General features: G+C 42.7%; 2 protein-coding genes across 2 annotated transcripts in view; one reads left to right on the top strand and one right to left on the bottom strand.

Annotated features, from left to right (window-relative positions):
* The window catches only part of vps53 (VPS53 subunit of GARP complex), a 75,434-nt gene that overhangs the window by 38,919 nt on the left and 21,515 nt on the right, over positions 1-15,000 (top strand). Inside the window, exons 11-13 of the mRNA XM_063205025.1 lie at positions 2,097-2,238; positions 8,218-8,313; positions 9,399-9,493. Coding sequence (XP_063061095.1) covers positions 2,097-2,238; positions 8,218-8,313; positions 9,399-9,493 — 333 coding nt within the window. The remainder of the gene's footprint in view (positions 1-2,096; positions 2,239-8,217; positions 8,314-9,398; positions 9,494-15,000) is intronic.
* On the bottom strand, positions 2,260-6,452 carry LOC134454747 (intelectin-like). Its single transcript, XM_063205904.1, has 6 exons — positions 6,311-6,452; positions 5,947-6,194; positions 4,060-4,218; positions 3,459-3,579; positions 3,208-3,311; positions 2,260-2,708 (listed from the first exon to the last, which is right to left on the bottom strand). Exons 1-6 carry the CDS (start codon positions 6,450-6,452, stop codon positions 2,556-2,558), a joined length of 927 nt encoding a protein of 308 aa, XP_063061974.1. The 3' UTR covers positions 2,260-2,555.

Below are 15,000 nucleotides of genomic sequence, written 5' to 3'. Positions count from 1 at the left end.
AATGTAACACATTCCTTTACTGAGCTCACTCTTTCAACTCTGCCTTCTCTGAATGCTGAAAATGGCCTAACTTCCACTGTGTCCATTGACAATGGGCAGAAGCTGTGTAGTTTTTGAGTACCTGGAATAGTTCTTGCAGATTCCAACCTTTTCAACAGGTTCTCAGCTTCATGATGGTACATCTCTGTTGTGGCAAACTGGCAATGGATGGTCTTGAGAGAGATGCACCATCATGAAGCTGAGAACCTGTTGAAGAGGTTTGAATCTGCAAGAACTATTCCAGGTACTCAAAAACTACACAGCTTCTGCCCATTGTCAATTGACATTAGGCCATTTTCCGCATTCAGAGAAGGAGTTGAAAGAGTGAGCTCAGTAAAGGAATGTGTTACATTTTCAAGCATCAAAGGGTATGTTGTAGCTGTATATGATGGCAACTGGTGGCTAGCATGTATTGAGGAATGTATGCCGAGCACTGGAGAGGTGAAACTGAACTTCCTGCATCCTCATGGACCATCTCCATCCTTCACTTTTCCCTTCAGACCAGATAGACTTGTCATGGATCATCAGGATGTGCTTCTGGTAGTGGAACCTGTAACTGCAACGGGACGTACTTATACATTATCTACAAAAGACACAGCTGCTGCTTCAAATGCACTGGTAGAGTACAAAATGAGAGTGTAGCCATTGATTATCTCTTTAAAGTACGGTAAATGGAAGATGACACAGGTACACAGAGAAGGAATGTTCAAACATTCACATATCATCATTTGGTGTGTATAAATGGACATCTGGCTAAGTTTCTGAAACCTGGGACCATGGAAACTGACCATTTTTGTTTTGTTTTTGTTTTGTCATGTGATGCTACTATGGTATTACCATATTATTAGTAAGTGGTCTGTATGATGCCATATTTGTGAGTCAAATTATCTCTGAAATGAATAAAGAACTGAACACCAGCATTTGAGGTGTTGCTAATGACATTGCCGGCTACGTTTGGACAAGGAATTGGCCATTTTAAAATATAGTTTTTTTAGATATTCAATTTTTAATTTTTCAATTTATCATAATTCATATTCTGAGAGTTGTTGTATTCCAAGCTGATTGTGTAATATGTAGAGCCAGAAAATAGCTTTCAAACAATACCACAGACATCTTTTTGTGACTAACACTGACTGATATATTCAAGGCTGAATGTATAGTGTCCTACCCTAAAATGTGAACCTTTCCTAGTCTGTTTCTCCCTTAATATTAGTGTCAGATTCAAACCAATGCAGTTCTGGGGTGCTACCTTGCTACTAAAAAGGCACACCAAGTATGATTGAAATCCGGATCGGTCGGGTCCCAAAGCGTCTGATTTCACGTGAAATGACCCAAAGGGGGATCTTCTCCATGGTCCGCCATTTTGAATTTCCAAAAATAGCCATTTTTAGCTGCAAAAATGACTGTACTTGGACCATACTAGAAAACATTTGTTTAATACTTAGTAAACTTTCATGTAAATATCAAATTTGCCAATAGGCAGCCCAATTTCAATAAGCAGTATAGTTGCAGTACCTTTTTTGACCATTTCCTGCACAGTGTCCCTTTAACTAAATGACAGTTGTGTGCTATCCATTAGCAGATTTACCATTTCATGCAGGTTATCCTAGCCAGGTGTATCCCTAAAACATGTTCTTGGAGTACCTGAATGGTTTCCTGACTAATTCTCTTTGACTGGACCCCGTTTCTCTAAATCATCGTTGCTAACTTAGTCTGCAACAATGCTGCTGAGAAATGCACCCCTGGACTGACTGTGATTGGCTCCCTTCATCTGCCAATCAGGTGCAGGTGCAGGTTTTTAATTCCGCAGTCACATTATCTATCCATCATCGCGTCGCATCCACTACCCATGTGCACCGTGTTCTCAGGCTACGCCTCCGTACTACACAGTGGCCAATACATTTTCCAGCCAGTAAAAGGTCCTCTACACTCTAATTTTAATTAATTATTCAAATAATTACTAATTTTACTGTTTTGAGATGCTTGAGGTGTGCTATGGATCCCTGTGTGTCTGAATTGAATTGAACTGAATTGGAAAAAAATATTTTTTTGTTCAGGACAGAGTTGGCCAAGCTGATGAGGACGCGTGCACGGGAGATTGAGGTGAAGCTACTGCTCTTTGCCATCCAGAGGACCACCAACTTTGAGGGGCTGCTGGCCAAGAGGTTCTCCGGCTGCACTCTCACCGATGTGCCCGGGGTAGGAATTCTGAATTTATTTTTCATTTTTAGATATGCTTTATTAGCCATTCTAAAAGGACAGAACTAGGCAATTACACAACAAAACCTCACATAAAAGCGTAGCAGAGTGCAAGGAGAAGAGAACCATAAGAGATCACTAAAAGAGTGCAGCCAATAGAGAAGCAAGCACAATGCAGAAGAACTATAAGTGTAGAATTATCATATCACAGAGGCAAGTGAGGAATGCTGTCATCAGTACTGTAGACATGTGACTTCCCATTTGCAGTGCAGGCAGGCAGTGTCACAGCACATCTTTGGGCCATTTGCATCACCAGGTCAGCGGTAGAAGATAAGCACCGCGGCTTCAGTCACCTCTTTGGATGCACTATATCCCCTGTGTGTCCCATAGCCATCCCAGTCAAACGATGCGAAGTCTCCACACTGGCGAGGATTAGCTTCAGGGAAGAATCCTCCACCTCCAATGCAGAACTGTGCAGGGAAGAGTTTGAGTTAACGGGGAAACGTTAACAATGCAAAACATGTCAACACAAGATGACACAAAATTCTAATTCATGACAGAACTGCTGGTCATGAACAGCTTTGAAACAGAACTGGGTAACACTTCACAATAGCCTTCCACTAAATGATTAACTAATGGTTAACTAAGGTATTATTATGTCGCCCCAGAAATTGGGGGGCATAATCTCTCCTGCATAATCGTGATTAATAATCGTGATCATGATTTTGATCTAAATAATCGTGATTATAATTTTTTCCATAATCGTGCAGCCCTAATATATTATTGTCATCAATAAATGTTTAGTAAGTCTTATACAATTGATTTATTGACATATCAATGCTTATAATAGTATTATAGATGCACAACAAACCAATTGCATTCGTTATCCATTTCTGCGGAAGGTTATTGTGAAGTGTTGTCCAGAACTGCTTCTCCTTTTTTCTAATTTTAATGTGTGGTCCTTCTTACATGTTCGGTATCACAGCCAGTAGGTTTCATTCCAGAGCAGATGGCCATTGCGGCTCTCTCATTGTTGAACACTCTGAATGTGATGAAGCCAGGAGTGAATTGATCTGAGAGAGTAAAAAGACAAACGCGCAAAATGTACACGTTTCTTCAAAACAGTGTAATCTGAAATATGTTTATGATGGTACAGCACCAAGTATACGCTATTATACTGTATATTGAAATCAACATGGAGAAAAAGAATTTGGTCATACTTCTAGGAATTGGACCATAGAAGTTCTTTATGGTGTCGGCATTGCCATGGTCGTACACCACAGGAATGGATGGTCCATTATTGGTCTTGCACACTCCAGCGTTATACCTCACTGGGTAGCGCTAAAAATACAGATGGAAAGAGGTTGAAATGTAAAGACACAAATCTATAAAACTATGAAGGGAACACATGTTATTATTGTTGTTTTTGGTTGTTTTTGGAGGATACAACGAAGGAGAGAGAGAGAAAGAAAAAAAAGTGGGAAAATATTGACTGGTGTTATGGGTCTTTTTTCGGCTGCAACACTTGGACGATAGGGTCAGAATTTGGCGTCAACACCATGAGAGCATGAACTGATCGTGCTTTGTATCAACAGATGGTGGTGTAATGGGGTTGGGCATATTTTCTTGTCACATTTTTGGGCCTCTTAGTACCAATTGACCATTGTTGCAATGCTGCAGCCCACCTGAGCGTTGCTGCAGACAGTTAAGGCAGTTCTGAAGGCAAAATGGGGTCCAACCTGGTACTAGCAACTTAGTGTACTACCCAATAAAGTGGCTGGTGAGTGTATACTGTATATACACATTGCCATTTTTAATTACCTTGAAAAGTTGGAAAAGGTTCCCTCCATGTATTGTCAGAAAGTGTGTCCCTGTGTGATATCTCAGGATGGAAGCAATGGTCCAGTGCTGTGGTGGAGTATTGTTGGGAACATGCCAGACGGACACATCCTCAGCTATGATGTCATAGTAGCCAGGGTTCTGTAAATTCACAGAAGTTGGGCTCATGAAACCTAGCCTGATTCCTACCAGACCTCTCTGTGTGTGTGTAGCTCTGGAGCCCCCTGTTGGAGCTCCAACACACACAGAGGTCTGGGAGACTGTAGCAGACAGTATTCCATTTTTTCACTCAAAAAATAATCGGAGCATTTATTGCTTTAATATCAATGACGGACATATTATAGAGACAATATTGATGCTTTAGAGATCAACAGAAACCATTTTTGAAGGAATTTGTTGGTGACGAGGACGGGCAGAATGATGGATGAAGCCATGCTTTCTGAAGGCAGAGCCAACGCCTGCTCTCCCAGACCTTGTGGAGCTCACAAAGCTGAGCGGAACTACAGGTCTGGCAAAAGCCAGGCAACATGAAACCAACACAGGGTGGCCGCGGGTCCTTAAAAAGTCTTAAAAAGTCTTAAATTTCATTTTTGGCAAATAAGGCCTTGAAAAGTCTTATTTTGTCTTACATTTTCAACCCAAATGTCTTAAATTGGTGGAGCTTAATTTAGGGAGGAATAATTATGTCAGCCATGTGATGAACTTAGCGACGGAAATCGGGAGTTGTAGCCATTTAGTGTAATTTAGAACGCATTATTGAATTTTATTTAGAGTAAAGTTTCATTGTGTATAGTTTTGTGTTTTCAAACGGCTACATTAATGTAAATAACCAATTGTTTTTTGTGCTTCATTTGAACCTGTGTATGATCTTGCGAGTTGGTCCTAATTTCATTTGGAAAATGGTATTGAAAAGTCTTAAAATGTCTTAATTTTGACTTGCTAAAACCTGTAAACGCCGCGAGTTGGTCTTAATTTTATTTGGAAAATGGTATTGAAAAGTCTTAAAATGTCTTAATTTTGACTTGGTCAAACCTGTAGACACCCTGCAACAGAGGAGCCAACAATTTGACAACATGGATTAACATGAAACTAGTTCATGTATACATTTTATATATAAACACCCTTATGAAAATCAACCATGGTTTTACTGTAGTAACCACGGTTCTACCATGATATGTCATGGTTACTCTACATGCAAGTACTCTTAATCAACCTTTGTATTACTATGGCTTATCCATGATATATTAGGTTTTACTATGAAAAATAACCATGGATCTTGGTTATGGTTTCATCATCATCATAAACAATACAAAAAAACTCCATGAAAACCACGAATAACCATGGTTACCCCCCAAAAAATTTGAAAACCATAAATAACTACTTGTGGCATAATGGTTAGGGAGTTGGACTGAAGACCACTGAGTTGCAGGTTCGAATTCCACCCTTACCTCTCCCTTCACCTCCATCCATGGCTGAAGTGCCCTTGAGCAAGGCACCTAACCCCACATTGCTCCAAGGACTGTCATCAATATGTGTGTTAGATTTTTTAAAAAGCGTCAGCTAAGTGTAATTTAATGACACTATAAACCAAGGTAAAATTATGGTTAGTTTTCAGAGTAATAACATGGTTAATTTTCACAAGGGTAAAGTTAACCCATAGTCAAACCATGATGGAACCACAGTAAAAAAAAAAAATGTTTTAAGTGCCAAACCATGTTCAAAAAACCATGAAAACTTTTACCATGATCAATTTTCATAAGGGCAGTAACGATCAAGTTGCACTTAACACAAGTCTGACAAACTGAATAACATCAGGTCTCTGTTCTGAATACTCATTTTATACTGTACAAACAAGCAACATTTTCTGACCTTGTAGTCATCACTGGTGGCAGCCTCTGGAGTTCCAAAGGTTCTCATGTTGGCCCAGGTCCCCTCTCCATCAGGGCGGTTAAGATTGCTTCCCTGCTCGCTTGACCACCGGTCCCCTACAGTGCACTTCCCATACATGTTGTTCTCATGCACACTGGCTACCAGTGTCCACCCACCACCTGCTGTGGTCATGTCACAGTAGGTCTGGTACACCACTCCAGTGGCTGTGGTGAGATAGTACAGACCATCTGCAATGGTGGCATATAGTCAGTGAACGAAGAGCTGTGGACATATTCTGTTCTTTGATATAAGTATGCTACGTTGAAATTTAGATCTTGAAATTAAGAGCAAATAAAGTCTTCACCCTCATGAACCCCATATTTTTGTTGAATGTCTCTGCAGCTACGTCCAACTAAACGCAACTTCTGCATAATTCTCCCCAGATCATCATTTGTGTTGTCACATGTGATATCAGGTGGATTTGGATTCTCCAGAAAGCTGGACATCTCTGATAAACAGAAAGGATTCTCAAAACTCTCAAACTTAGATAGCAGTGCAGGTATTTACTATTATATTCCACCAAATGTATGAGAGAAATTTCACAGAAGAAACTAACAAAAATCCAGACTAGTATCAATGACTAAACAAATTGGAAATAAACAATAAATGTAATTAGACTTTTAACTCTATGTGGATTGTTCATTGATGTAAGTAAATAAATACATACATGTAGATAGATAAAATGAATGTCACTAACATGTTTTAAATATTAGCAAAATAGAAGAAAGAATAGAAGAAAAAATAGATTTTTTTTTAAATCTTACCTTGAGACGGAATAGGTTGTGATAAAAGTGTAAGCCACATCAGTATGAGAAGGTCTGTCAACATGGCTGACCAAAAAAGATTTTCTGAACAAAAGTTTTTCGAATTGACTTAAGTACTATTTGAGTTGTTTAATGATCTCAATTATGTTTTAGCAAACAAAAGACATCAGAGGTCTGTGAAATGAGTTTTTGGCTGAGGGCTGGTTTTATTTGCTACTATTTGTCACCTCATAGCACTATTTTGTAACATGCTATTAGGCAACTGATAGCCTAAAACACTAGAGTGCAAAAGGTTGTAAAATAAGGAAATAGAAATTGTGTGCGTACACAGATAACATATGCGCACTCATGCATGTCCTGTTGACGAGGTACCTTTCAGATATCTGTTGTTTTCGGTGGATACACACCAGACATTCGTGTTCGCTTGATGTTGTGACCCATCCTCTTGGGGATGGTCATCTACAACTTCTCTTGAGTGCTCAGCGCACTCACAAATAGGCCTACTTTGAAACAACTTGCAGTGAAGTGTTTGAGAATGAAATCACGCACAATGATGAGTCTCTGAGATGTTTGTGTTGGTTTACTCGAGGTATTTACTGTCTGACTCATTACTAGCCTGGGAACTCCCATACTGCCTTTAGTTCTACACAATCGTTTCTCACTTGTGATTAGGTCTGGTGTTAACCAGGCAAACTCATTACAGAATACAGTGTATAAGTCCTTTAGTCTAGTGTAGATCACTGCACCTTTAGGGCAATATAGTCTCATAAAAATTACACAAAAAGAGCATGCATGGTTGATTTAGTGCCACGTCATGCTCGTCTTTTCAAACCGTAGTCTAGTGTCCTAATTTTCAAAGTGTAAAATTGAACTTAAGACGCACCAAGTGTGTCAACTAGCTGATGTGAACAGATGTTTTGTCAGGTCATCCCCAGTTAATGTAAGGCAATCAATGTCGAAGGTTCAGTGTTGAAGACCTTTGGCTATTTTGCAGAGTATACAAAAAAATATACGGTAAATACTGTTTGCGTACCATTTCGAGTAGAGTAGAGTAACTTTCATGAATCTAGGAAATTTAAAATCAAATAATAATTTTTAAAAAAGTAAATTATACCATATACAACAGTGAAATCATAGAGAGTTACCGTACACTACTGTACTGTACTTTACATTTGCTCCCTGTAGTAGGACGTATCTGAAATGTTCACTCGTTACACATTCAAATCTGATGCACTATGTTTGGATCAAAGCAATGCAACTTGCACGTAGTGAAATGCGTAGTAAATGTGTGTACGTGCGGGACACAGCCATTGTCTGCTTTCCTTACAAGCCTGTGACCAGAACTAACTCCATCCATTATGACCCTGAAGGAGAAAAAATATTTGGACATGACTCATTTTCTACTCTCATCCCTCTTCTCTCTTATTTCTCTTCCTTGTTTCTGTAGAAGAAGCCGGAGCCGCCTCTGGATCCCACGAACCCGTTCCTGGAGGACGAGGCTGGGGACGACACTGCGTCCGAGAAGGATGAGGACCTGGACAAGGTGATGACACGTTAATCATTTATGGGATACACTTTACTTGACGCCGGCATCATACATGTGACATAACCGAGTCATAATAGTGTCATGTCACAGTCATGGACGAGTCACAAGTCAGTGACTGTGTTACGACACTGTTATGACACTCTTATGTCATGACGTTACGTATGATGCCGGTGCCAAGTAAAGTGTTGCCAATATATGTTGTAGCTGTCAGATTTTTTGCTCGGTTATATGGCAGTGTACCACCACAGGTTATGAATGTATTTGGCCTTCACTGTGGCTCAAATGGCTAAAGCATCTTACTGTTACGCCTAGGACCCGGGTTCTATAGTTTCCTCTATCCTCCCCTCTCTCTCTCTCCTGTTACTTTCCTGTTGCCCTCAAATTAAGGCATAAAAAGGCCCAAAACAATCTATTTTTTAAAAGAAAAAGAAAATAAATACATTATTTTATTCCCTACATAGTGCAGTATGCAGAGAATGGCTGAACATTTTGGATTTGGTCCATGTCTCCCCTAAAGCTCCCCATAAACCCTGAATTATCACCCACATTAAGAAGAGTACTGCTCCTCACACAAACACTAAAAAGACTGCCGATTAAGGACTTATACATTGTGACTGTTAAGAATTTCCTGGCTGTGCTGTTGCTCAAACCACGCACGGTGTGTCTTGGTGTAATTTGTTCTCTAACATACCGGGCCTTACAGTATTTTTCTCTCTCTCTCTCTCTCTCTCTCTCTCTCGCTCGCTCGCTCTGGCTCTCGCTCGCTCGCTCTGGCTCTCTCTCTCTCTCGCTCTGGCTCTGGCTCTGGCTCTCGCTCTCGCTCTCGCTCTCTCTCTCTTTCTCTCTCGCTCACTCGCTCCCTCCCTCCATCTCTCTCTCGCTCTCTCTCTCTCGCTCCCTCTCCCTCCCTCTCTCTCTCCCCCTCTCTCTCTCGTTTTGCAAGGGGATTTCAGTAATTACACGAAACGATTTCCTTCCCCACTCTATCACAGTGAATCTCACAATTGGACTTGAGTGCATTCGAGTTTTTTTGTTCCCACCTAACAAGCCCTTAATGTCCTTAATCCGTTTCCTGTTTGCAGCCAAAGAAGCCCAAGGCTCCAGACAACCCCTTTCACGGCATCGTGTCCAAGTGCTTCGAGCCCCATCTCTACGTCTACATCGAATCACAGGACAAGTGAGTTGACCGTAACGATGTGTGACTCTTTAAGGCCAATTCAGACCTTGACGTGTGACTCTTTGTCATGTCAACAAAGGTTCACTCTCCAGCAATGAATACTGTAACATCTAAAGGCCCATGCATACTAGGGCTGCAGGATTATGGAAAAAAAATCATAATCACGATTATGGATTTTTGCTGATTTAAAAAAAAAAAAAAATCATAACAAAATGAAATGTAACCAAGAATGAATTATATACGGGATGAGCAAAATAAAATGTTTTGTAATCATTATGTTAAAGGCAATAGTATGAACAGATTTCTGGCCAGAAACACCAGCCTGTCAGTATGTTCTGGCTTCAAGGAGCCTCTCGAAGGTTGGTCACTATTGCCACGATTAAATCACGATTTCGATATCACGATTATATCACAATTTTCGATTATTTTTGATTAATTGTGCAGCCCTAATGTATACCCTAAGTATGTTAAACTATGTAGGTATCTCTGTTCATATTTTCCAACCGTCAACACCCTCACACACCACCTCTGTCCATCTTTGACGTAACAGTTGTTTTCGATTCGTTCTGCACAGAAATTAAGCACTTCGACTTTGTGTCGAATTCCGTACGAAATCAATATGTGTGAAACACTCCATACTACATCTCCATAAGCGTCTACCACATTGAGTATGAATGGGCCTTAATTCTCACATCAGAGTTCAACCTGTAGAAGTTTCTTATGGAAAGAGGCAGGGTGCCTTCAAACTCCAAAAATAAGCCCAATGGTCTACAATTGAACCCTGTCTTCTTTGGCCTAGTGAAGTTGGGTTATGTGTGAGTACTACAGAGGTGTCAGTGCTGGCCTCAGAAAGTGAAAAAAAACCTGCCACACAGTTGATCCAACCAGTCTGTGTTGAATCATAAGAACAAGTGAGTTGAAAGTCCCAAGCAAGTGCTTCGTTTCCAACCCAACTGCAGAAAATCTAAAGAGTGGTCTTGTGAAGGCTCTCGTTCATCAAAGTCATGTGTTGTCTGTGAGGTGATTTGTCAGTGCCAGGGATCAGAAAGTATTTTTTTAAAAATCCTACCATAAATATGATCCAACCAGCTTTGATCATAATCAATGTCAGCTGATCGTAATGAGTGCTCGTCACAGGTAGATTAGTTACGCAAGCTGTTTTCAGGCCGGCCAGAACAGTGCTAGTACCGGTTCCAGCACCAGTTAGAGTGGGAACCAAAGTGCTTACCGGGGAATGAACTGCATCACACCATACTGCTTATGTAACGGCATGCCACCTGCATGAACCTTCTGACACCGTGGCCACAGTTACATGATAGTTAATGATTCAGCACCAAATAAAAGTCAAGTTTACATTGCGCCTTCATTTAATTCCGAATTGGGAGGTGTTTTCAAAGCAGAATTAAGTTTTATGCGGAATGAAATGGAGTTAATTCGGAATTAAATGTCCCATGTAACTACGCCCCATGTCCCAAAAGTTTAAAAAACACATTTTAATGATAACAATCTGAGCAGGTGAACAGGTGCAACCCATTTTTGAGGAAAAAAAACGACAATAATATTGCCCATTGGGGTGCGTGAACTTTTGGGAGACGCTGGATGTATGTACGTACAGCTTTGTTTGCATCATGAACCACACAAAGTTCCCGGACAATCTTATTTAGGGTGCGAACATTGGGCCATTATGGTTAGCCCGAAAACACCATCAGTCAAGTCATCGATGTTCGAAGAAAAATGATGGGGCACTGTGGCACAGCACATTAAGCCCCCCACATTTGGGCTTACATTGCCCACGGGGACCCCGGTTCGAGTCCAGCCTGTGTCATTTCCCGGCCCTGCCCCATCTCTCCCACTCATTTCCTGTCTACTCACACTGTCCTGTAATAATAAAGGCTAAAAAGCCACACAAGAAAAAAAGAAGAAAAACTAGTCATTACTGTTTAAGTTATTACTTATTACTGAACCAGAGATTGACACCTCTCTCTCTCTCTCTCTCTGAGGATTCTCATTCATCCAGATCATGGTTGTTAAATGAGCCAAGCTGTCAGCAACTTGCCTTCATTTTGAAGCTTGGGGGAGAAAAGCTGAAAGGTGACGCGCCTTCAAGGTCCAAGAAAGAACTCCATCTGCTTGCAACTTACATCCTTTTCAGCCATGAAGTGGGGTTTTAAGACAGGCCTATAATGTGTCTGTCTGTAGGGGAGAGCCTGTGATATGGAAAAGAACGAGCCAGGGAAAATATTTAAAAACGCAACGGCATGAGGTTTCTGTTTTGAGCTGCTTTATCAAGCCCCTTCTCCCTTGTCCCCCACGCTCTCATGTTGTTCCATCACTTTGTCTGCCCTTCATCCTCTCTCTCTCTCTCTCTCTCTCTCTCTCTCTCTCTCTCTCTCTCTCTCTCTCTCTCTCTCTCTCTCTCCCTGCTCTCTCTCTCTCTCTCTGTCTCTCTCCCCCTCTCTCTCTCTCTCTCTCTCTCTCTCTCTCTCTCTCTCTCTCTCTCTCTCTCTCTCTCTGTTTTTCATTTTCTCTCTCTTCTCTCTGTCATCTCTCTCTCTCGCTCCCTCTCTCTTTCCCCTGTCCACATTCTCACATATTCACTCTTTCTCTCCTTCTCTTTCATTCTCTCTCTTCTCTTGGTCATCCCTTCTCTCTCTCATTCTCCCTCTCCCACCCTCTCCCTCTCTCTGTCTCTCTCTGTCTCTCTCTCTCTACCCCCCTGTCCCCATTCTCACATGTTAATCCATCACACTCTCTGCCTTTCACCCCCTCCCTCTCTCTCAACCTCAGCCTCCCTCCATCTCCCGCTCAGACAGAAATGTTTCCCATTAGCTCTGCAACCACAGACATTGCTAACAGTTTGGGAAAAAAGTGCAGTGCACAGCAGATCTCTCTTCTCCCCTCTTTCCCCCTTTTTCCTCTTTTTCTTCTTCTTCCTCTTCTCTTACCTCTCTCCCTCCCTCACTCCCCCTCTCCATCTTGCCCTCTCACAGCTCTCTTCGTCTCTGACTGTTGGGGTCTCCCACAAAAAGAATGAAAAAAAAAAACCCGGAGTTGTGCTCATTTCTCCCTCCATTCTTGGGGTCTCCCAGAAAAAAGAGGAATGAGATAGATGGGGTATAGAGTTAGGGGGGGCCGTTCACTGGCACAGTCCTTTCTCTTCAGAGCGTGAAGCGAATCGAATGGAAGCGCAAGGGAAGGGAAGGGAAGGCAAGGTGACCTTTTCTCCAGACAATGGGCCTCTTTCAGCAGGGTCTGCCCTGACCTGCCCTGCCTGGCACGGGCAACCCACACTCATGACTCAGGGGGGAGGTTATTGAGGCCGGGTCACCCTGGCCTAGTCCCGCCAGGCCTGGCCTTTCTCTCTGTCCAGTCCACATATGCAGTAACACACATCCGCAAGTCTAAAAAAATGTACTGTACACTAACTTAACACACACAACACACACACATGCCCCGATTGACGTACACATGTCCACATTCACTTGCACAGTCATTTGCACTATCATGACTCAGGGGGGTTATGGAGGTTGAGTCACCCCAGCCCAGCCCAGCCCAGCTCAGTGTCCCAGCAGCATGGTCAACTAGAACAGAACAGCCGTGCCAGACACACATACACACCAGTCACACATACAGACAAGACCAGTCTGTCCTTTCTCTCTGTCCACACATGCAATAACGCACACCCACAAGTCCATATTCATTACATTACATGACATTACATTACATTGCATCACATATGGCTGATGCTTTTTATCCAAAGGGACTTACAATCGTGGTCATAATAATGGCATTGATTCAACACTATTCATACACATGCATGATGCATCTACACAAATACAACACACACACACAAACCCACATGTCCACACTCACATGTCCTCATTCATTTGCATGGGCGGGTCATTCATTAATATGGAGGTCGGGCCACCCCAGCTCCGCCTGGCCTCACCTGACTCAGTGGCCCTGCAGACATGCATAGGTGTACGCATGTCCTCCACACATGCAATGACACACACCCACAAGAACCTGACTGGTTCTCAGGGATTAATGGCCATCCCATCAGCCAATCAGAAAAGAGAATTCCGTTGTGTAGGCAGATCATCACAGATATCTATACAAACACACTACAGACATTCACGTACAGATGTGCACATGCATTTGTGAAGGCCTGCCCAGTCTTGTGACGGTGGAGGTCGGCTCACTCCAGCCCAGACCGTCCCGGCCTGGCTTGACTCAGTGGCAGCCCAGCAGGATCCATTAGATCTGCCATGCCAGACACACATTCATGTACACATGTCCATGCATGGAATAACACACATGCATAAGGTCATATTCACACATATGCCTGTATGTACACTTCACACACACACACACACACTCACTTTATTGCACCGTCGCTTACTTACTCTCTTACTTACTTACTCCCATACACAGACACGCACGCACGAACGCACACACACACTCTCTTTCTATCTCTCTCTCTCTCTCTCTCTCTCTCTCTCTCTCTCTCTCTTTATTGCACCCTCTCTTACTGACTTACATTCTTTCTTTCACTCTTTCCTTTCACTCGCTCTGTGTCCCTCGCTCCCCGATCCCAGTGATAAAACGCCCTTTTATATGCTGCATGTGGCAACGCTCTGTCAGACATGGAGACCTTTCCTGAACTGGGACCACAGCTGGCATTCAGTTGGCATTTTTTATCAGCAACGTTAAAACTCCATTCATGTCTGTGTGTGTGTGCCTCTCTGTGTGTCTGTGTGTGTGTGTGTGTGTGTGTGTGTGTGTGTGTGTGTGTGTGCGTGCGTGCGTGCGTGCGTGCGTGCGTGCGTGCGTGCGTGCGTGCGTGCGTGCGTGCGTGCGTGCGTGCGTGCGTGCGTGCGTGCGTGCGTGCGTGCGTGCACGTGTGTGCGTGTGTGTGTCTTTCTCGTTTCATTCCTCTCCATGCTTCAAGGAATTTAATTGGCCACTTAGGTTTTTCTGCTTCAGGTTTCTCATTACCTCCGCCAAGCAGGTTATCTATTTCTGGTTCGGTTAGCTTGTCTGTCTCTTGGCAACATAATTCAGAAAGTTATGAACAGATTTCATTGAACATCTCAGTCAGGAATGTTTGAATGCCTGCCGAGGAGCAATCAATTTGAATTGGTGGTGTTTTCCGGATCACCAAACTGCCTTGGCGGAGATCTGAATGCTCTCTGAATACCTTTCTACTTTTCTGCGCTCAGGCCGTCTGAGAACCATGCCGGTGCCCATTTCCGGGCCTACTCTCAAACCGGCCAGCGTGTTTAAAGGTGTAGGCGCACGCCAATGAGCCTGGCACTTTTGTGTGGCATTCAGGGACCCAGTTTGGTACCCAGTTCGGGGCAACTCTACTCCCCTTCACTACAGTGTGTCTCTCCTCTCTCCTCTACTGTGTCACCTCCTCTGCAGGAGCCTGGGTGATTGCTGATTGTCGTAAACTGTATACTGTTTTCAGGCCGATCAGAAAGGTGCGGGTGATGGTGACACCA

The sequence above is a fragment of the Engraulis encrasicolus genome, chromosome 8, assembly GCF_034702125.1.
Source record: "Engraulis encrasicolus isolate BLACKSEA-1 chromosome 8, IST_EnEncr_1.0, whole genome shotgun sequence".
NCBI classification, from domain to species: Eukaryota; Metazoa; Chordata; class Actinopteri; order Clupeiformes; family Engraulidae; genus Engraulis; species Engraulis encrasicolus.
Note: the sequence above shows the minus strand (reverse complement) of the source record. Positions and strands in the feature narration are given on the sequence as shown.